At 39.7% G+C, this 23,073-nt stretch overlaps 1 protein-coding gene across 3 annotated transcripts in view; it reads right to left on the bottom strand.

Annotated features, from left to right (window-relative positions):
• Positions 1-5,590: 5,590 nt before the first annotated feature.
• Positions 5,591-23,073, bottom strand: part of DRD2 (dopamine receptor D2) — a 322,451-nt gene continuing 304,968 nt past the window's right edge. For 2 of the 3 annotated variants that reach the window (XM_083163236.1, XM_083163234.1), the window contains exons 6-8: positions 19,660-19,744; positions 11,034-11,387; positions 5,591-7,296 (exon numbers count right to left, since the gene is read on the bottom strand). In XM_083163236.1, coding sequence (XP_083019362.1) covers positions 7,103-7,296; positions 11,034-11,387; positions 19,660-19,744 — 633 coding nt within the window. In that variant the 3' untranslated portion in view covers positions 5,591-7,102. Of the gene's footprint in view, positions 7,297-11,033; positions 11,388-19,657; positions 19,745-23,073 lie in introns of all 3 variants that reach the window. The other variant, XM_083163235.1, reaches the window with a different exon arrangement.

Below are 23,073 nucleotides of genomic sequence, written 5' to 3'. Positions count from 1 at the left end.
ACTTTTGGACAGCTAACTACAGTAGCTCACTTTGAAAAAAAGAATTGTTATTTATGGTTTGAGTGTAGTAAGTGTACTATCTGTTCGTTTTATTTACATTTAAATTGATTCTAGTAATGTAAAGCAAATTTCATATATAATTCTCACAGGTGGTTATTTTCACTTATATATTTATCTGAACACCGATAAGATCCCATATGCCGCCAAACCTGATTGTCCGATAAAGTCACTAAAATTATTATACCCACAGCGTCGGGCCTCAATGTGTTCAACGCCACACACACAAGTGTGTAAATGAAACCAGACAGGGGGGACCGTTTGACACCAGACAATGATGTAGCACACGGCTGTTAGTGGTCCACTGGTGTAATAGAGGTCTGATACACCAGGAAGTAAAGCAAGTGAGAGAAACAGATGGAGTCCAGCTCACTCGATCTTTACTACATGAATCTGTTGCTGTAAAAAGAAAGTTAAAAGTAATACACAGCCCAGCAAACACAGATCTAATAAAAAAAACATGTGCACTGCCTAGCCAAAGTCTGTGTGTCTGTGAGTGAGAATGTGTGGGCATGCTACTCACCTTTCTGTTATACTATACTGCTTCTGGTACTGGGTACACTCCTGTGAGCAGCATACAGCTGTATCAAATCCTCTGCTGGGACCTGTGGTGCTTCAAGTTCTGCAGCAGCCCTGTTATTCAGCACTCAGCAGCTCCAATGCAATATTCTCTGGAGTTAGTACATCTCAGCTGCCACAGATGGCAGTGTGGAACTCAGACATGGGGGGTTATTCTAGTTCATTCTTTCTGACAAAATCCTTCTTAGATGGACAAAACCATGTGCACTGCGGGTGGGGCAGATGTAACTTGTGCAGAGAGAATTAGATTTGGGTGGGGTTTTTCTTCAAAGTGAGATCTATATTGCAGTGTAAAATAAAGCAGTCAGTAATTTCCCTGCACAGAAACAAAATAACTCACCCAAATCTAATTCTATCTGCACATGTTACATCTGCCCCCCTGCAGTGCACATGGTTTTGTCCATCTAAGAAGGATTTTGTCAGAAAGAATGAACTAGAATAAACCCCATGATGTGAATTGGAGAACAAAATGTGTGGTGCGCTATCAACAGCAGCTGGCACAGGGTTGTCAGGCCCCAATAATATATAGGTAATAAATAAAAAAACATGTGCCAGCGCTGGCTGTGAAGAGAGTAAAAGAACACGGTTCTCAAAATATGATAACAATTTATTAGCATTTTAGCATTTTATGATTGTGTCATGGACATTTGTTCTAAAGTGATTCACTTTTTATTCATCCTTTATTTTTTATATTAATAAATTGTTATCATATTTTGAGAACCGTGTTCTTTTACTCTCTTCACAGCCAGCGCTGGCACATGTTTTTTATTTATGATGTGAATTGGACTCTGCAGAGCTGGATGAACTACAGCCCTAATGAATCAGTCAATACAGTTCCTGTAAGCTACCATGTGTGGCACTGCTGTGCTCAGGCAAATGCATTGTATGAAACTGAACTGAAGAACGACCATTCACCTTTTAGTGTGCAACAGCTCACTGTCTCTTTTAAAGGAACCATTCAAAAGATCCGTTTCACTCGACCGACCCATCTCTAGCTGATAGTCTCCTCTCCAGGGTTCTCCCAGAGAGGAGACTGTAAAAGTTGGCAACCCTGATCTAACTGCAACTGGCCCATACCCCAACGGATATGATGCTCCAGAGGCTAAGCAGTGACCTTGCTGCAGCAAGACCCTGGGCTTCCACGGCCTACCTGCACCTTCTTGCTATCTATGTAGCCTGCACATGTCCCCTCCTGTATCAGCTACCAACTCCTATAGCTGCACCAGTACAGGGATCAGACAACCTCCACTTCATGCAAGGTTTCCCCGGGCCCCTTGTCTTTAGTACTTTGGGCCCCCGGACCTTAATTCGGCTCTGACCCACACTGCACATGGTTGAGCCTAGCACTGGCCGCTTTTATCTGCAAAGGCTGTGTTAGGAAACACAGTCAGACTTACAGCTTTTTCTGCAGATATTTTATTTTACTTATAATGTCCCAACCGCTCCTTCTCCACCTCTACACAAACTTTTATAATGTTAAACCGTTATGTTTTGTACTGCTGGCCTTATTTGTATACTGCCCCAACTACTTCTTTAGTTTTGCTAATCTGTCCTATTACCCATGGCCATTTATGTTTTCCTATATATGCATTATGCCCAATATGGCATTTTGTGCCAAATGTTGCTGCATAATCTGGTGCACCCACGGGTGAAAAATACTTGGATCTGACTATTATATTTGGACCCTATTTCTAGTATTAGGGTTCTGCAAACACCCATTTTGTGCTATCTCTTCTAAGCATGACCTATTTCCCCTAGAGTAATCCCACGTAGTGCACCCATGAAAGTTGTTACCCAAAATGGCTGCTCCAACACTGCATTTTGAATCTTATGCTCTCTACAGGTAGGTCTCATTTTATGTTCTTGCTGTAATACTACACCCTTTATACCAGTGGTTCTCAACCTCAGTCCCCAACAGTGCAAGTTTTCCAGGTCTCCACACAGAATCACAGGTGAAATAATTAACTCTACCTGTGGATCTTTTAAAATGTGTCAGTGAGTAAGGAATGCACCTGTGCACCTGCAGGGTGATCTGGAAACGTGCACTGTTGAGGGTCCTTGAGGATCGAGGTTGAGAATCACTGCTTTACACCATATATTATTTATTTGATGCCTGTAAAGTGCATAGGTGAAAGCGCTATACAGGTATGTGCTATATGAATACAATAATAATAATTATTATTATTATTATTATTATTCTTTCAAAAAAGTAGGATTTTTTTTCACTACAGGATATATTTACAATATCTCCTGTATTAACTATTTGATAAATGTAGCTGAGACTAAAATAAAAAGAGCAGAAAAGCATTTGGAAAACACTATTTCTACATTCTTTTGCGAAAAACAACCTTGGTAAATAGGCTTCGGTGTGTCTGAGCACAGGCAGACTTTTTTGCTTTAGAAAATGTTTGGTACAAAAACATAGTGGCCAAGAAGTAAATATGTGTATGAGTTTACACTATAAAATCCTGATTTATATTGTACCTCCTTCCGTGCCTTGCATCTGTAGTCCTTCATCCCTTTTGGTCTGATTTGTTTTTCTTTATCCCCTTTTTCTTACACACAGAGGCATAGCTAGTGATGACTGTCACATGTCACATGTGACAGTATGTTCAGTGATGGTGACTAGCCCTGTAAGAATTTACAGTATAGAGCATATATTTATAAGTTGGTCCATTGCTATGGGTCAAGGTATTAGAGTGGAGAACAGAACACAGGTGCAGCTGCTGGTGGTGTTCCTAATTCAGGGCTCCACCTTCCTATGCTAAAAAAAAGATTATCTGCACCTGAATTCCTTGCTATGGGATTTGTCTCAAGTTCCTCTGATAGTGTTAGTGCCAATATCTGTTTTTCTAAAGGTGCCCGTTAACTTATCCGATTTGGGACAATTTCACCCAATCCCAACGGAAAGGGCCATTATTCGTCCCAAATCGGATGAGTTTCACATCCATCCGACCCGATGCGCTACAGATTGAACCTGCTGCCGCGATGTGTTGGGTCCGATCCATAGGTGTGTGCCAGCGATGAAGCACCAGCAGCGGGTCCGAGCAGCAGCTGGGAGCTGGTAGCAGCGTTTGGCAGAGCGAGAAGCGGCTACTGGATTTTAAAAAATATTTTGAAAAGACTGGCCAGACGCTGATTGGCTGAGAGAATTCTCAGCCAATAACCGGCCGGCAAGTCTATTCAAAATATTTTTTCAAATTCAGTAGCCGCTTCCCGCTCCGCCACTCAGCAAATGCCACTACGTGCTCCACGCCGCCACTCGAACCCCACTGCCCGCCACTTCTAGCTTCCTGAGAGTTCTATACATGCAGTAAATGGTGCTTAATCGGAAGTGAGCCTCCCGGTCATTAGGACAAGTAGGGCTAGCGTATGGGGGCCTTTAGATTCTACCCCGCTCAAAATTTTCAGTAAATTCCTATTTGCTACTCTGGCTAGAACTTTTCTGATTTAATCTCTGCTAAATATGACATCTGTCAGATAACCTGTTACAGGGCTGGTGCAAAGTGTAATGGTGTCCTAGGCAAATGTCTTGCCTACCAACCCTGAAATACCCTCACAAGTGACTGTAGATATTACCGTAGAGGGAAAGGGCTAGTCATTGCTGCTAACTGCTCATGACATGTGAGGCTGTGACAGTTCTGCACAGCAGTGTCTTCCAGACAGCAACTGTTAAGTGTGGAACAGCAGCCACAGCATGTAGGAATTGCCATCACAATCACGCATAAGTAAAACATACCTTCCAACTGTCCCAATTTAACGAAACAGTCCTGTATTTTGGGGACTGTACTGTGTCCCCCCCCAGGGCCGGCAGTGTCCCACAGTAGGGAAAGGGGCAGTTGGGAGTCCCCCTGCTTGTCACTGCTCTGCTTAGCAGAGGGACAGGGGGCATGTCCAGCAACTCACAGAACACTGGCCATGCCACTAGTGTCAAAACAGGGGCTTGGCCTCGCGATCATGGACGTTCTCATAAAGCCATGCCGCCTTTTCCCAAGGCCAAACCATTTTTTGGGATTGCATGGTGGGGCTGCGCGCAGCAGTCCCAAAAAGTTGTGAGGTATGAGTAAAATAATAATAAAATATGTGAAGTATGGTTAAAATAATAATAAAATTATTATGCCAATTATTATGCCAGCAGCATCAGTGCTGTACCCGCAGGACCTGGCACCCTTAGGAAGTTGCTCTAAGCTGTCTAATGGTATCCCTGTATAACAGACTTTTAGATTTCCTAAATGGGGCTAACGCTGCTTTTCCCCTTGCCTTGCTGCTGGTTAATCTGTGCAACAGATCCTTGGATTCATTAATCAGATTTATTAGTATGTTATTTTTATCTGGTCTCTGTAAAGGCATTTGTGTACAGTGTCCGTCCAGCTCTGATGACAACTAAGGGAATCCTTTATTCATATGAACATAACATTTTTCTCTGCAATTGGAGTCTTATATCAGAAATTGGTGAAATGTACACATATTATCATGTAATGCCAATGCATGTTTAACTAGAACATGTTTACTTTGCTATTTGAGCTTTTTTATATATCCCAGATCTCTTCCTTTTAATGACTGGACAATTACTTTTTATCATGTTACTTTTTATGGCTTGGACGGTACTTGTACAGTACTTCCCAACACTTCTGATTTAACAAAGACTAAACGGGCATGCTGTAAACTATTCACCAGAGAGAGATTATTTGCTAGCATTGCCGAAAATTGGCAATTTTCCTTAAACCAAAGCACATAGACTTTTAAAAACTATCAATATGAAAAAGTATGTTTAAACAGTTTAAATATAAAAATGTGGCATGTACGTCATTAAGGTCCAACAATAACAGTAGCATATGTTATTCATAAATTAAATATCTCAATATAAAAAAGTCACGGATAACTCCAATGTGAGAGTCCTCTGAGAAAGAGATTAGCATGAAAAGTGAAAAGAATAATACACAAATAAGAGTTAATATGATAATCTTTTTTTTTTTTTTTTACAGTGGTTCAAATGAAAATAGCATTTTACAATACTTGGCATAAAAAATATTTGGAACATCACTTCCTGTATGGTGAAACATTCAAGCATGTAACTACACATGGTAGTCGATATTGCATACAGTATGTCTATTGTGCGACTATTTTATCCTTTTATCCATTAGTCTTCCTCCCATGTGTCCTTTTTGGAACCTGGATTCCCAGTAATATTTCTTTCTAAATTGTTCCTTTTTAGATTTGATCTATATGATTTACATACTCTTTTGGCTTCCAACAGTGTCTGTTTGGGTCTTACATTTATTTCTGTGTCCATCCTATAAAATAGTACAGTACATGTTAAAGAACTTTATGGTCTAAGTAGCTGTATTTGTGAAAGAAATCTACTGTATCTCTATTTCTTTAACCCATGACCGAGTATACTACAGTAAAATGGGGGAAAAGTAATGCAGTTTCACAATGAATTAAGAAAGTTTGCAACTGGCACATAGAATTACATTTTATAACCAGTTCTATAGGCAAAAAGCTCAAGCCACAGGCATATCATTTGCACTGATATCTTATATAATTACATGTGAATACTTTTCAATATACAGTATATATTTCATTTTCATTGATTTTGTAGATTGACATAACATTTTCTGCAAAGCATTCTGGAAACTCAGGATGCAGAAGACTGGACACTTGGAAAGGGCCAGATATAAAGAGTGTTCGTTAGTGTTTTCCTTCATTGGGTCATAGTGTGACAATGGTAAACCCTAAACGTGACAAACACCATGCAAGACAGATTTTATATTTATATTCTTATTTTTTGGCTTGGGCTTCTTTCGATTCATTCTTTATTTACACTTTTGTTACCATAACGCTTTGCTGGCATTGCTCTCCATGTTGTGTTGATCACAACATTTCCAAGAAAGATGAAGGTGACCACTATGAGAGATACAAAACACATAGTTTGTTATGTAGTTTCTAATATTCCAAGGGAAGGAACGGGTTCCCTGATTCCAAGTAAGTTGAAGCAAATGACAGCTTTCTTCTATTGCAAATATCAGATTAAGGAATGACAATGTCTTTGGTGAGACTGCAATGACATCCAAATAAGTGCTAATGACTTCATTTTGTTGTCCTTAATGGCTGACTCCAACACCGTTTCTTTTTCTTGAAGCTCTTGCAGTTATGAAGGCAAAGTCTAGTAGTCTTAAGGCTCATCGTAACACTTTCGAGAACTAAGTTGGCAATAGTATAAATTGGGTCCACAACACAATTCAGTGCCATCATTGGTGAAGACTCTTTGTTGGTCTCCAGAATCAGAATTAGTTTCACGTTCTCACTCACCAAGCCCAGACATGTATAATGCATGGCTGATACTGGAGCATTTGAGAGTGAAATGATGTCTCCCATCTAGAATAAAACGGAGGTCTCATCCCCAGAATTCACTGGTTTTCATATTTCTACAATTGCTGCTCATGTGAAACTGTCCAACATTCCATTAGCAGTGAAGTATTTTAATGAAGGCCTTTCTGAATTCCACATTAAATGTGGTGTAAATAATAGGATTGACTGCGCTGTTGACATAACCAAGCCAAGTGAATGCACTGTACAAGATTGGTGGTATTATGCAGTTACAATGCATATTTAGGATGTGCGTAATGAAGAAAGGAAACCAACAAACAATGAAGACACCTGGGTAAAAGACAAAACAATAAGTTACATTTTTGAATATTGGTCATATAAATCATATATAATTGATATAAAAGTAAAAAAAAATATCCAAATTTAATTTTGAACTGCTTTGTATAAGACTTCACATTTGAAAGTTCAAAGGAAGATACTGTAGATAGGCTTTCCTAAGCTGATAACAGTGTACAGTGGAATACTATGAGGCCTTGCACCTTGGTAAACCTATATTGCACTGCAATAGGGCAGATATAATTGGGAGGAATGTGTCTAAAATCAAATTTAAATGGAAGTTTAATAATAAAGTTGTCCTGCATTAATGGGCTACATGGAATAGTAGACAGTATTTACCATGCATGCAAAAATAATAACTGCATATGCATCATTTGCTTTGAAGCATGGATTGTTCAGGTGTACAGTTTTTTTTTTCTTTTAGCTTTGCTCATACAATAGCTCAGCATCATGATGTCATATTAACCTTCCATATAACATATAAATCTTAATAAAATATGTCTTTTCTTATTAGATTAACTTTTATATTAAACTAGTTAAAAGCCCGTCAAAAGGAAGGCTTCTTAAATTCTCCACCCCACTCTTAGTCCCTATCTGCCCCTACCTCCAGTCTCTGTCTTCACAGATCCTTCTTTGACACAGATCAATGTACCTGCAAAAATTGCTTTTACTTCAGTAATTTGGTCCGTCGAGTGGCACCTAGTGGTCACTGGCGGTACTTCACCTCATAGAGAAGAAGAGAGAGAGAGAGGGGGGGTGGGGAGATTCTCTAAACTAAAAATGCGTTAAAAACCCCATTATCGGGTTTTTACCACATTTTGGGATGCTCTAAGCATCCTCCACCGGGTTACCGCGATGCCCCATAGAAGCATATGGGCTTTTAACATGACCCCCGCCGCCCGCACCAACCCCCGCTGCCCAACACCGACCCCCCCTCACCTGTGTCCGGGCAGCACAGAGTTGTGCTGCCCAGACCTGTGACCTACTCCCTGCACTGTACATCCTCATCCGAGTGCAGGGAAGAGGAGGAGAACCAGCCCCCCCTGCAGCAGCAGCATCCAGGCCGGGTAAGAGAGGGAGGGGGAGCCGCCGGGACCCTCCGCTCATCGCCGGGTCAACGCAAAACACAGCTCTTAACGCAAGAGCTGTCTTTTCTCATAATTATTGCATATGTTAGGTCATATGTGACAATTATGTTTGTGGTAGCCGGCGATGGGAGGCAGTACGGGGGCGCGGATGTTAGAGCATCCCCCCCAGAGAGAGAGAGAGAGATAGAGAGAGGATTGTGGCATTGCATCTATTGTCTGAGTCGTTTCTTGAAGTTCCGAGTGCCGCCGCCACAACCCACTACATAACGATGCTGTAAGTTTACAGTGTGCACCTCGAAAGGCACTGAGCAAGTCACCCTTCACCTGGAGTGCCTGGGCCACGCTACCTATATATAAATATAATCAGGACAGACTATTACTGTACTTGAAAAGTGCATGCACTGAAGAAAAGGCTTTGGGTCTTGAAACATAGTCAAAATGACTATATTTTGAACATGTCTTTGTTGTAAATACTAAAATTACTTCCAAAAGACCAGAGAGTGACGCTTTTCCTTTTGGGGTCATTGGTTTCTGAAAGACATTGCTGCTATTACCATAGCTGAGGGTGCCCCAGCATTTTTCAACATTGTGATTAACAATCATTCTCGATTTTATTTATATATGTGTGTGTGTGTGTGTATGTGTGTATATATATATATATATATATATATATATATATATAGTGGTAGAGATGTGACCCACTCGGGGTGAAGCATCACACGGCACTCCAAGGATTTTCAAGTGAATTCAAAATGGTATTTATTGCAATAAATACCATTTTGAATTCACTTGAAAATCCTTGGAGTGCCGTGTGATGCTTCACCCCGAGTGGGTCACATCTCTACCACTATCTACTGCCTACAAAGGCACCCAGGTTTTTGATTCCAGGACAGCGGAGTGCCGGGTCGACACCACTTTACTGTATTAAAGAGATCTTTTATTTGCAAAATATTTAATGACCATTTCAACTATATATGTACTGTATCTGCATATACTGCTGTGTATATATATATATATATATATATATATACACAGTATATGCAGATACAGTACATATATAGTTGAAATGGTCATTGAATATTTTGCAAATAAAAGATCTCTTTAATACAGTACTGTGAATAATCCCAAGCATGTGAGTCAGTCAACCAACCTATGGTCCTCATTAGTCTCACTTCATTAAGTTAGGAATATTTGGGCAGAGCTGGTTAAAAAAAAATCAATTAATATCTTCTTAAAGGCCATATCTGCAAAGACAACACATCATGTTTCTTTTTTGGTTCAATTCTCTCTCTCTCATATATATATATATATATATATATATATATATATATATATATATATATATATATATATATACAGTATCTATATATACAGTATCTATATCTATAAATCTATATCTATCTATATATGTATGTATGTATATATACAGATGCTGCCACTCTCTGTCTATCCTCCAGGGATGTGTGCGCATGAGCATCTCAAACGCTCGTGTGTCCATACCCGAGAATGGAACACGCAAGCATCTCCGACATGCCCGCGCCCCAATCTGGGGGATGGCGAGGGCTGGCGGGCGGCGATCAGAGCGATGAGAGTCTCCATCTGTATGTGTAAAGAATATTGACCCTTCCTGATGCGCTATATAAATAGCAGAACTTCTAATTTACCTCGCTGTTAGTAGAAGAAACAAAAGTAGATATGAATGTAAAAAATAGAAGTGCGCATGAAATTCACCATCAATCTGCAAGAGAGTTTAAAATATGACAAGAAAATCAATAGTTTGATTGGGATACAATTAATATATGGTAGTCTTCATTAATTTCACAGAAAATTTTCACAGGTAATTATACACAGTTCATAAATCATGTTTATAATGTACAGCATGTGGAAAAAAAAATACAGAAATCCTATGCATTTCATCCATTAGGCCTTCATCAGGGGTAATGTCAAAATATAGAAAGATAAATACAGTAGGGGTAAAAAGGGATCAATAATCCAACATCTACACAGCCTGGTCTGATGTTGGATGCACACAGTGGTTTTTTCTAGTGGATTGACCCTTTGTTTGAAGCCTTTGTTAATTTATTGCCTATTCTTTCCATGAAATTAGTGTGAAAATATTGTATACTGTTACAACATATTTCAGTGATCCTTTTAGCATCCCAAAAATCGATTATCTTATTTGGGCCCATTTATACCCTTATTTATCTTTCAATATGGAAATATCACACAGTCAGTTTTGAGTATATTTTGCTGTAATTCGACATTACCCCTGATTAAGTATTAACGAGCAAAACGCATAGGGTTTTGGTGTTTCTTTTACACATTATAAACATGAAGAATTACCTGTGAAAAATGTCTGTGAAATTGGTGAAGAAGACCATATTTTATTGTATCCCAATAAAACTATTGTTTTTATTGTCAGATTTTGAACAGTCTTGTAGATTGATGGTGAATTTTATGCACACCTCTATTTTTTGCACATAGATAGATAGATAGATAGATAGATAGATAGATAGATAGACAGACAGACAGACAGACAGACAGACAGACAGATAGATAGATAGATAGATAGATAGATAGATAGATAGAAAATTACCCAGCATTTTGGTCTCATTCCAATACTTTGTGGTATATTGTACTTACCAAGAACAATGGCTAACATTTGTGTAGCTTTCTTCTCCTTTTGTTGTGAAATCTTGCGTTTACTCAAAGTTTTAAGCGAGGTCTGTATTTTCCCATTGGGCATTGGCTGATTTTCAAATGTTTTTAGTGGCTTTTCACTGTCATTTGGCAGCCCATTCTTTTCAGCCTTGCAGGGAGTGTCCGCTGGAGAAGGGACAGAAGTATTGTTGAACTGATTTGATGTGGCTGGCACAGCCAGTTGCTGGTGGTTTGGGGAGGCTGATTTGTGTTTGGTCTTTTCTGGGGGTGATGTACTTGACACCATCTCCATCTCCATTTCTTCTTGGTGGTTCCCAGCCTCCTGCACAAGAATCAAAAATATAAAAAGCAAAAAAAGTAAATTCACAAACAAATACTGTACACACTGCTTGTCCTAGGATTGTGTGTTATATTAATAAGGGTCTCACTTGGGGAAGGAGAAAATGTATCAAACCTTGGAGAGAAGAAAAGTACAAGCCAATCAGGTTTCAAACATAAGCTGTAACATAACAGTTAGATGTTGTTTGGCAGATACAGTATCTATCTCCACTTTATTAGTCTCCAAAGATTAGTCAATCTCCTTCTGTTTAAAAAGTGACAGTTTAGAGCTGATTTGTTTATACTTTATATTTTTTTCCACTGTATTCATGTACAGTATTTCCACTCTTGGGTGTGTTATATAAGGAACTTTATTCTTTTATTTTTTGTTTCTACTTAAAGAAGATTTTTTTTACATGAATTTTGGACTATTGGTTTATTTGGATGATTATAATCTCCAAGTAATGATAGAAAAAGCAATGTGCCTGGAAGATCACTTTGTTCACTACGTGCACTGTGGAAGGTTAAGACAAAACTGACCTATATGCGATAAAACATCATTAGATAAGTGGAAGCTACACTGCCAAGGGCGCTTTTTGACTAGGAAGAGAAGGGGCGGGAAAATTGTGAGAGCTGTGCCTATTAGATCAGTTGCATCTGACCGAAGGTTAAAAAGGAGACTCACTTTGGTAACAACTTTTGTTGACTAATTTGTCATCCTATGCACCATATAATATAGTGAAGATGTATTTTACACACACATGTTTTTTTATGGGCTGTATGATATAATATAATGAAGTACAAATTCTTATATAGTTGCTAGATTCAATGAATACTCAAAAACCAAAACAATTTAATATAGCTCCGGTGTGGAGACAGCTCATATGAAGATCTACTGTTAGAGAGCCAAACAAGAACAGAAGGATCTCTGTGGATCCCTCTTCACAACCAAGGCCTCCCTCACATAGAATTTGTGGATGACAGATATGCAAAAGGTTTAATGGACTAATTCCACGTTAACTGTTTAAGCATTGAGGCCAGTAATTAAGCTTTACAAAAGTAGATACTTTTACTGTTTAGATAGGAAAAGAAAATCCAAAGTAGGACAAAACTGTTCAAATAAAATTAAACTAATTACATCAATGATCGCAATACAGCAAAACAGATTTAAGAACATCAAACTATTTTTAATGTTATCAAACATTGAACCATTGCCAATGATTTGAGCATCTCTATGAACCATCCCAAGCAATACACCTTGTAAATTCTTAGTTTACAGCAGTGGTTCCTAATCTTTTTAAAATCATGACTCCTTAGAGTATCAGACATTTATTTTTTCTTGTGGCATCCCTAGGCCAAACATTTCCTATTGAGTTTTTCTATGTCATCCTTAGGGTCAGCTATGTGGTGAAGGACAGGATTTTCTTCCAATTGTGCACATGCTTTATGATTGGCAGTCAATAGCACTGCTTTTGCCTGTAACATTGACCATACTGTAAATAAGTGGAATTGTTTATGGACCGCCAACCTAAGGCACCCCTGAAAGTGTCCTGAGGCACCCCAGGGTGCATAGGCACACGGGGACTTATTCTAGTTCACTCTTTCTGACAAAATCCTTCTTAGATGGACAAAACCAAAAACACTGCAGGGGGGCAGATGTAAAATGTGCAGAGACAATTTAGGTATAAGTAAAAGGTAATTTATTTACTAAGATACAATAATATACAAAAAAAAATAATTATATATATATAAAAACAATTATATAAAAAAACAATTTGACAGATGGGATGGGGAATGCAAGGGAATAATCACAAATTAATAAAATTCAATCTAGCATACAAGAAAATTATTATCAGGATAGTAAGATTGCCAGATAATTTACAGTACTTAGCTCTCTAAAAACGTTTTTTAGTCCTTTCCCAAGTGGGAAAATATGGGAACAGGATATCAGTCCAGCAGCTCAATGGCATAGAGGACTATTAATATCCCGGACCTTTTGGGGACTAATCACGTGCTCCCGCCGATCCTGGGGTTGGCCACTATATCCAGATTAGGGAGGGGGTGATGCGGTCCCCACATACTAAAGAAACCAGCACTGGGCTCTTGGGATGTCCTGGTTCCAAAAATAAAGGGGAAAAAGACTGGGGGTTCCCATATTTTGGAACCAGCTCTGGGTTCCAACAGCCAGTGGTGTCATGCTACAGCCAGGGGACACTTTTTACGCCAGGTTGCCCAGAAGAAACATGAACCCTCTTTCTAGTCAAGATGTGGTAACTGGGGCAGTGTGCCCCCCCCTAATAAAGGGGTCCCCCAGGCTTAACCCTTCCAGGGCTAAATCCTGGGCTGTCTCTGGCATCACTAGGCTGATAATTTTGTTATAAAAATAGAATAAACAGGCGTCCCCCGGGACTTAGAGAACCACTGCATAACCAATGTTACAATAATTACACACATACACCCAGAACAGTAGAGCTTTATTATATAAATGCAAACATTCACAGATGCTTACCTTGCCAGGCTCCCTCGCAGGTCTGTCCTTTTCTCCAGTAGGAACAAGGTGGTTAAAAAAAAGCTAAACCCAAACTGGAGAGCTGACTATTAACAGACACCTCTCATCCTGCTAGTCAATGAATCAGTGACATTAGTCACTGGGTATCCCCTCAACCAAGCAGGCCTTGGTTCTTACTGTTCCGGCTAGACCAGGAGTGGCCAAACTGGTCCTTGAGATCTACCAATGCTTCACATTTTCCAAATTGCCTAGCTGGTGCACAGCTATAGTCATTACTAACTGTCACATATTCAAATATGCTGCATTCATTCCTACTATAGATCAACATGAACCATTGGTAGATCTTTGGGACAGGTTTGGCCATCCCTGAGCTAGACAATAAGGCTCCAAACTGATCATTCACACACATACACATACACATACACACACACACACACGCACACACACACACACACACACACTAGTTAAAATAGAAGATTGCAGCTAATAAAAACATTACACTGATATGAATCTAAAAATCAAGATGGGCACTAACAGGTAGATAACACTGCATAAATAAATGTGCCTAACAATTCTAGGCTGAAGGTGGCATGTATAAAAAAAAAATGTGCAAAGTAGTAGAAATTTGCTCCTGAAACAAACCATAAAGCCATAGAAGGGTTGCAAATACATACTTTTTGGGGGGATGGAAAATGGTGGCAGCTTTTACTCAGCAGAATTGTTTTTACACTGAAATTTAGGGCACATTCCTTCCTATCTATAAATCTCTACTCTAGGGGTTCTCAAACTTTTTTGAATTATGGTGACAGTATCAGAATATTATTCACTGCAGCCCTAGATCAAAAGTTTCTTATTGAGAATTTTTTTAAAAATTTAAATTGATTTTTTTTTTAACAATTAATGTTTATATGTAATTATTAGGGTTGCTTTATGGGGTGAGGGGCAGGATTTACCTCAGTTTGTCCAAATATTCTAAAATTGGAACCCACCAGCACTGGTTTTGTCTATCACAGTGACCATAAATAATTTGAATTGGTTCTGAGCCACCAATCCAAAGCACCCCTGCAAGAGTCATGAGGCACCCCTTTCTTAGAACCACTGCCCTACACATTTTATATCTACCAAACCTGGAGGTCATTTTACCATTTATGAATAAGTTTAATGGAATAGATTTTTTTGTTCTATAAAGTTTTATGGTCCAAACTCCTATGGTTGTAAATAATATGTGAGCTGTTACACACATAGGAGGTTATTCTAATCTATTCACACCCCCCCCCCATATGTTTGCATGGGGGAGCAATGTTTGATGCAGACACCTGGTGCAAGCGGGAACGGCGAACTGCCTGTTCGTCGTCATGTTTGCACATTACAGTGCGGTTGGAAGACACCTATGAGAAGGCGCTCATGGGAACACCCAGCGTTTCATGGGCGTTCCCATGAAAATGCTGGGCATTTCTATGGTAATTTGGCAATGACGTGGGTGCGAGGTCAGCGGATGTCAGATGCCCACCCGCTTCCCGCACAGGGCGCCCGCAGTCCTAGAGGTGTCTTAGGTCTACAAGCACTGTAGAACTCATTTGATGGTCATTGCTCATCGAGTGATTTCCTCCCCACATGGTAAACATCCATTCGCAGGCATGTGGGGGAATTGGCTGCGCACGGGGGAACGGGGGGGGGGGGGGGAAGCATTTGGTGGACTCGCAAGGCTGCAAAGTCAACCAGAATAAGGTCCATAGTGTAAGGTTTGTATTAACTGTGGACAGTTGTCCTTATTGTACATTCCATGCATAAGGTTTGTAATATACTTGTTAAAATTATAGTAGTACTGATTAAATCTCCAAATCTTTTCCCAGAGGCAGAATTTTTCACTGCTGATTTAAAATATGTTTAACCTATTAAGAAATAAAATAAAATAATAGAGAATATGATATGAAGCAGTCTCCCTAAGGAAAGTACATCAAATATACTATTCCAAGGACGATGAATTAAATTCCAATATTCACAGTTGAAATGAATGACACTTGGTCAAGCATCATTATGTTCTAAGGTGAATATAAATAAATGGAAAATGGGTAGCAAATTCTACTGTTTGGATAAATTGTGTGTTATAAATAGAAAGTGAAACATGTTTTGCAGACTATAAATTATACAGTGCATGAACATCAAAACTCTATACAATCTGACTATAATTGATGTACAGTATGTCTCAAAACTGACAAAACCACTGCTTCATTGAGTCCATTCTTTCAACCTCAACACACCATCTTGTGAAACTTAATTAACACAGTCTATGTAGATTTTGGAATTATTAAAGGGAAATGTAATCATAATTGAATCTATAATGACAGCATTTATATTGTTATTTTGTTATTTTTAACATTTCGGCATCTGCTGAATGTTGCCATGTTCACAATGTCTACATACAGTATGAAATCTCTACTTATTATTATTATTATTATCCATAATTTAAATGGCACCACAAGGGTTCTCCAGTGCCTAATGATCATCTGTTTTAGACATATTAAATATAAGATAGCCCTGGGTCATCCAGGAAGAGATAACAGAGAGAAATTTGGAGTTATGAGTGAGGAGAGAGGGGGAGAGGGTAAGGAAGAGAAGTCTAAATATCATTAGCATAGAGATGATATTGGAGGTCGAAATAACTAATGAACAAACCTAAAGAGGGTGTATAGAGAAAGAAAAAGAGAGGTCCAAGTACAGAAACTTTGGCAACGCCTACTGTTTGTGAAATGGAGAGAGAGTAGTATCACAAGGGGAATAAGCAGAAGAGAGTGGTAAATTGTAGACCAATCAAATTAATTATTTGCTGTAAAAAGGGGTAGTCCATGGTGTCAAAACAGAGATCAAGTACAGTACAGAGATCAAGGAGTATATGGCCCTTTACATCAAGGAGAGGTTGGAAGCCAGAATACAATTGCTCAATCAAGCAGTGGGAGGAAATAATGTCAGTAAGGCATTTGTAGATACTACGTGCAAGGAGTTTGGAGGCAAAAAGGAGAGAGATGGATTGGTATCTTGAAAGTGTTAGGATGAAGCATAGTTCTTTTTAAGAATGGGGGAGACAAAGGAATGCATGAAAGCAAAAGGCACAGTGCGAGGGAGGGTATAAATAGGTGGGAAATATGGGAACAGGTAGAAGGAGAAAAGAATCAGAGGAGCCAGGAAGTTTGGATCAAATGGGTAGTTGGAAAGGGAGAGGTCTGATTGAGGACATTGATTTCAACTACACCTACATGGGAAAAACAAGTCAGAGTTGGTAAGATGGATTGTATGGGATGGTCAGGGTAAGAAGGGGGTGGGTTGCTAAGAGTCTGGAAAGATGTGGTGTCAAAGGCAGAGAGTAAGCATGGGAGTCAAAGTGAGGGTGATCAGAGGAGGGAGTTAAAAATGGCAAAGAGAAGCCATGGGTTTTAAGACTGGAAGGAGATGAGGTTCTTGGAATGACTGTTTACACAGGGAAACGCCAGGACTGTAGGATGAGAGCATACAGTACATCTAAAATGAAGGAAGTCTGCCTTTGATCATGATTTCCTCCTGTGTAACTTGGTGGTTCATGACGACATTTGCAGATATGGTGAATTTGGAATTTGGCTTGTTCAGGGCAGGAGAACGAGAGATTGAGAGAGAGAAGTGGGTGGATAGGGAAACTGCATCAATAGCTTCAATATGCTTAGTTGTGTACCCCTAGGAGGCATAGATGGAGAAGTAAAGAGAGATAAATTAAAATAGAGAAGCTGATAATCATAAAGAGGGAATAAGTTGGATGAGTAAAACATTTCACAAAGGTGAGTGAAGATCAGATCATGTGAGTTACAGTAATATGAATACAGGAGAAGTAATCAGCATGTAAATAGACATATAGCAGCTCTACACTTATCCAATCTTGTACAATAAATATTGAAAAAAGAGTTGGATAATGTTTATAGAGTGCTGGATGTTGGATTACTTATGAGGTCTTTTACTCATGATATTTTGTTTCCTTCTGATCCTCTTATCGTGGGATGATCATACACAGAAAGAGGAGAGAAAGGAATCAATTCCAGAAGGATTGTGGGGTCGATTCGGGTTCACTCATAGTGAACCGAATTCGGTTCCTGCCCCGATGGTCAGGGTTTGCGCATGCACATTTTTGTGCATGTGTAAACTCCTAACTGCGAGCGGCATCTGCGATTTACAATGTTGCCGGGTCATTCACAGAGGGGAGAAAGGGACGGGGATGGATAAAGTCCACTGGGCAGGCCTGGGAGCTGCATCGCATAAAGAAGAGAGCCACGAGTTGCTTCTTTATGTGGTTCAACTTGCATTAGTTTGACATGGTCATTTGGTCGAAACAAGCAAACTTCAAAAAAGGTTTTTCATACTTTACTATACAAGTGGGCATAGAGGGAGAATATAATAGTCGAGCATAGCAAGACAAAAGCATGGCAAGCGAAGCGAGCCATGCAAGATGTGAACATAGACACAAAAAGAACATGAAGAACTCATGTGGACCATTTTTATGACCACCTTTTCCATATTGATCTAATGATTGTGTCGAACTAATGACCATGTCGACCAAATGCATATCGACTAATTACATGTGTTGTCCTAGTGACTGTGGACCTACAGTGGTCAACATAATTACTGTCGACCCTATGACCCATACCCACTACCAGGGCCGGCAACAGAAATCTTGGGGCCCTGTACAATGATATTTCTGGGGCCCCCACCTAATCCCAAATCCACACAACCCTCTTCTGCATGAGTCTCATTTAACGTTTTGCTGCTCCAGATCCTGCTTTCAGGTGCGGACTTCTCTCGTTCTCAGTCCTGCTGGCCTGGCTCCTGGCTGCAGCTTCATGCTGGCTCCTGGCTGCTGCTGGCCTGTCACTTCACAAAAGAATGCCAAGCACTATGAGCAGGCAGGGCAGGTCATTCACAGAGTGCGGAACAGGCGACCCGCGCATGCGCAGTAAAAGTACAGGAGCCAGAGACCGAGGCCACGGCGGGTATGGCTGTGGGCCTGTGGCCACAGGCCTTGCGCACACACAGAGTAGATGGCTCTAAACACCGAGTAGCAGTACGCACACACAGTAGACTGCAGTGGCACACAGTGAGTCAGTCTGACTCACTGGTGCACAGTAGACGGCCGGGTCGCAAGGGTCACTGACAGGCCAACTGGTACAGGTGGTGGCCATGCTGGGGCATGGAAGCTCTGGGGCCCTTCAAATTGCAGGGGCCTGTCACTCTTGTCCCCTTTGACTCCCCCTGTCACCGGCCCTTCCTACTACGAACATGTAAAGAGTTTTATAGATACTGTATGTACATTTTTTAGTCTTTTCTGTACTATAGGCCCACTCTAAAGTTGCCCCTAAATGATTAGCGGGTACAATGCATTTGGGCGCTCACATCGCACAGCACATAAAGAATGTGCAGCCCGTTCTTTTTGTACTGTACTAGATTGCATTGTATCTAGTAGAAAAAGCACACTGCTGTAGCACATTGTATGCTTTTTATTTACTAGCTACAATGCAATCTAGTACAAAAAATATGGCATTCATCACTCCGTGTACGGGCACCTTTAGTGTATACCTTAGGCAGACAATCTTTTCCCCAAATCTTTTGCTTTACATTGTTATACTTGCATAACACAAAATAACCTTTTCATTCCTTTATTGGTTCTAACAACCAGTTGCATTACTTTTCAGTTACGATATAGTCATTGACACGTTGAAAAGACTTTATTCTCTACATAGTTCCGTGTTATAATCATACTCACCACTTTCTTTTTATTAGCTTGGAAATTCCCGTTGGATTTAACAAAGACAGCACACAGCTTCACATCTTCTGGATGAGTGCATTTGTCCTAAGAAACAAAACACAAGTGCTTGACGTGAAAGGAACAGTGTCTTGCTCCCTTGACAGCGTAGTTGTTTAAGAACTGTTTATCAGCGAAATTATTATTATTACTTCAAAGACAAAAGAATAAGGAGCTTATTGAGGAACGTATATTGCTGAACATAATTTTGTTGTGGGTGTACATTAAATATATATTAACACTAGTTTAACAATAGTAGTTCACTAATTGTGGCTTTGTATGTAAAGGCTGCACTGCTTAATCAGTTCCTGATTTTTCTGTTCTTTTAAGACATCTACCACTTAAACCCATCTTCTCCCACACTATCCCTGGCAAACCCACTAAGGCCTTTTGCAGTGACAATCAAAAAGTGCATGTACTGGGGCACATATTATGTCAAAAACTATAAGGGAAAATGTATTGCAAAGTTAAAATACCATACCTCCCAACATTGGTAGCAGTGGAGGATGGACATTTGTGCCCGACAAAGGCCAAAAATAAGGGGGGGTGGCCTTGTGGTTACGGTGGCTACAATCTTAGAGCCCACGCATGGGCATGCTCCCATTTTTCCTGCTATGGGGGTCATGGCCACGTCCCCAGCTCTTCTGTCTCTAGAAACAAACACTGTGCACATGCGCATAGCATCTTTTCCCAGCTGTTCAGCTAGGCAGAACAGCGGTTAGCAGGGGGGACTCCTAATTGCCCCCCTACCCCATGAGACACTTCCGACTACGGTCGAGATCCAAAAAAACTCGCACAGCTGGGAGGTATGCAATTGGGTGTGTTTGCCCAAAATATTTCCAGCACAGCAACTGTAGCATATGCTCCAGGTTTAGGCCAGGAGAAAACAGTAGCATATACAATTGGTTTACATCATGAGCAGCAATTGGGTAATGATCCAGATTGCCATGATACATTCACATTACAGGCTGCATACTGCGGCCCAGCCACTTGCAGAGTGGCTGGGGGAGCTGGTGGAGGTACTGCAGTTGGGAGCAATGCTTCCACATCCTATAATGTAGGGTGGTGGGTGTATGCAGAGGTACTGTAGTGGGGAGCTAGGCTCCCCTTGCCCAGAGCTGTGAATAGGAGAGCCAGCAGAGCGGTGAAGTTACATATGCACACACTACTGCTACCCATAGCTTTGAATAAAGAAGCTGGCAGCTACAGATGGCTGCTGGTAGGCCGTTTAACCAGTCCAATTTTTTTTTTTGCAATTTAAACAGTCTGGTTTAAATTAGTTGTCATTTTTTTAAAATGAGAAAATGGTCTACATTGAATGTTGAACGATGTTACTGTTCTTATTTTAAAGTGGTTCACCGTTGGATCTGCTACTAGCGCTAGGGCAGTTGAGCATGACTAGACGTTGGAGCTGAAAGGGTTAAGGCTAGGTTATGCTGCCTCCCGCAGGTCGCAGCTGCAATGTATAGGGACACATCCGTACTGTATAGCTTGAGAGTTTTTATAGTAAAAGTCAATATACACAATATTTACATTATATAATCCTGTCATGGAGTGGCCCATATATACAATAAATTAGTGTCTGGGTAGTGTTTTAATGAATGTATAAAATTAATTTATTGTACAAAATATAAACAAATACAACACAAGTACAAAGCAAAAAGTAATAATTTACTCTGTTTGAACTAATTACAAACATTCATTGTCTTCCCCTTTAAAAATAAACATTGGTCCAAAGTCAAATATCAGTTAAGCAATATAAATAGATGTGATTTCATATAGTAAGTTATACACCAGTGGGATGGATCTAGAAGCAATAAGCCAATCAGAAGTGCTAGCTACCATAATATGGGTGAAATTTAATAGGATGAGAGATTCAGAAAGTGAGTGATTTGGTAAGAAAGCTCCAGTTTTTTAAAGCGGCAATCATTTACACTGCAAAATCAAATTGGTGTAGCAGTGTAAATGATTGCCACTTAAAAAAAAAAAAAACCTGGAGCATTCTTACCAAATCTCTCACTTTCTTAATCTCTCATCCTATTAAATGTCCCCCTATATTTCAGTGCATATATAAGGGGTTTAGAATCTGCATGAAATACAGTATCCTCCTCTGTCTGTTTCCAGAAAAGAACACACTCTTACTGTACTTAGCATATGCTTGACTACCATTGTCCACCCACATTCCATCTCTTTAAGAAATGGATTCAAAGTGTACGATGCAACACAATGTTCCATGCAGCTGCCAATATACAATAAGCCTTTTTCTGTATTCCTATATGACACATCTTAAGCAAAAAAAAAAAAAAAAACCTCCATGTATCTATGACCACCATTCTCTGTTCATTTCAATCATTGAGCAGCAATGATTTGCTTTTTTATATTTCTTTTCCTATGTGTGCTAAAATATGTCATGACAAAAAGTGAAAGCAATTTTTGCATGGACACTGATTTGTTTCAAACATGCTGAATATGGAGAGAGGGCAATGTGAAGACAGAGATTTGAGGAAATAGCAGATAGGCTCTGGGGGGGTTGTGTTCTAAAAACTGTCACAGTTTAAAGTGAATGTAAAAACTGCCACAGCTCAAAGTGAACGTACGCTCTTTAAGGTAAATGAGCGTGTGATTGGAATTCCAAGACTGAATCATATGGGGCAAAACTAAATATTTGGATGTTTTCCAACAAGAGGTGCAGGTACTTTGATACAGGTCCACCAATTTATAAAAACTGAAGCATTGATCTGAAGTCTTGCAACAACTTTTGATTAGTCATAGATGTTCAGTGCTTGATTAACAGAGTGGCAGATGGAACTCAGGACTTTTATATAAATAAATCATCATCATGATAGTATAACGATGACCAGCCACCAGCTGACCACACATCGGCCATGGGGCTGGCAATGTGAAGTTATACACATAGCACTGGCCACTCCCACACAGCACTGGCCACAGCTTCTCCGCTTTTCACAATAAGCCCTAGAATATTTTCAACTGCAGGTCCATGTGGCCCTTAGTCCAGAACTGGATTTCTTAACCATGCTTTTTTCTGTATGCAACATATTCTGTAATTCCTCTTTCTACTTAGTTACAAATAATGAAGTATGGATTAATGTCTGTGTCCAATTTTTTGGGAGTCAGATGATACATCTAATGTAATATTAGTTTTGTTCTCTTTTTTTTTTTTTAAATTTGTTTATTTGCAATTTTTGACATATAAAAAATAAGGACAACAAAGTCCGTACATTTTATACACGACAATACAAACATACAACACATACACATTACTTATTTGACAAGAGTTTTTTTTCCTTAAGTGTTGGATTTCTGGGGCAAATAGACATCGGTGTGTATTACAACTCTTCTCTGGCTTTTTGCCAATC

The sequence above is a fragment of the Crinia signifera genome, chromosome 19, assembly GCF_055691185.1.
Source record: "Crinia signifera chromosome 19, ASM5569118v1, whole genome shotgun sequence".
Classification (NCBI taxonomy): domain Eukaryota; kingdom Metazoa; phylum Chordata; class Amphibia; order Anura; family Myobatrachidae; genus Crinia; species Crinia signifera.
Note: the sequence above shows the minus strand (reverse complement) of the source record. Positions and strands in the feature narration are given on the sequence as shown.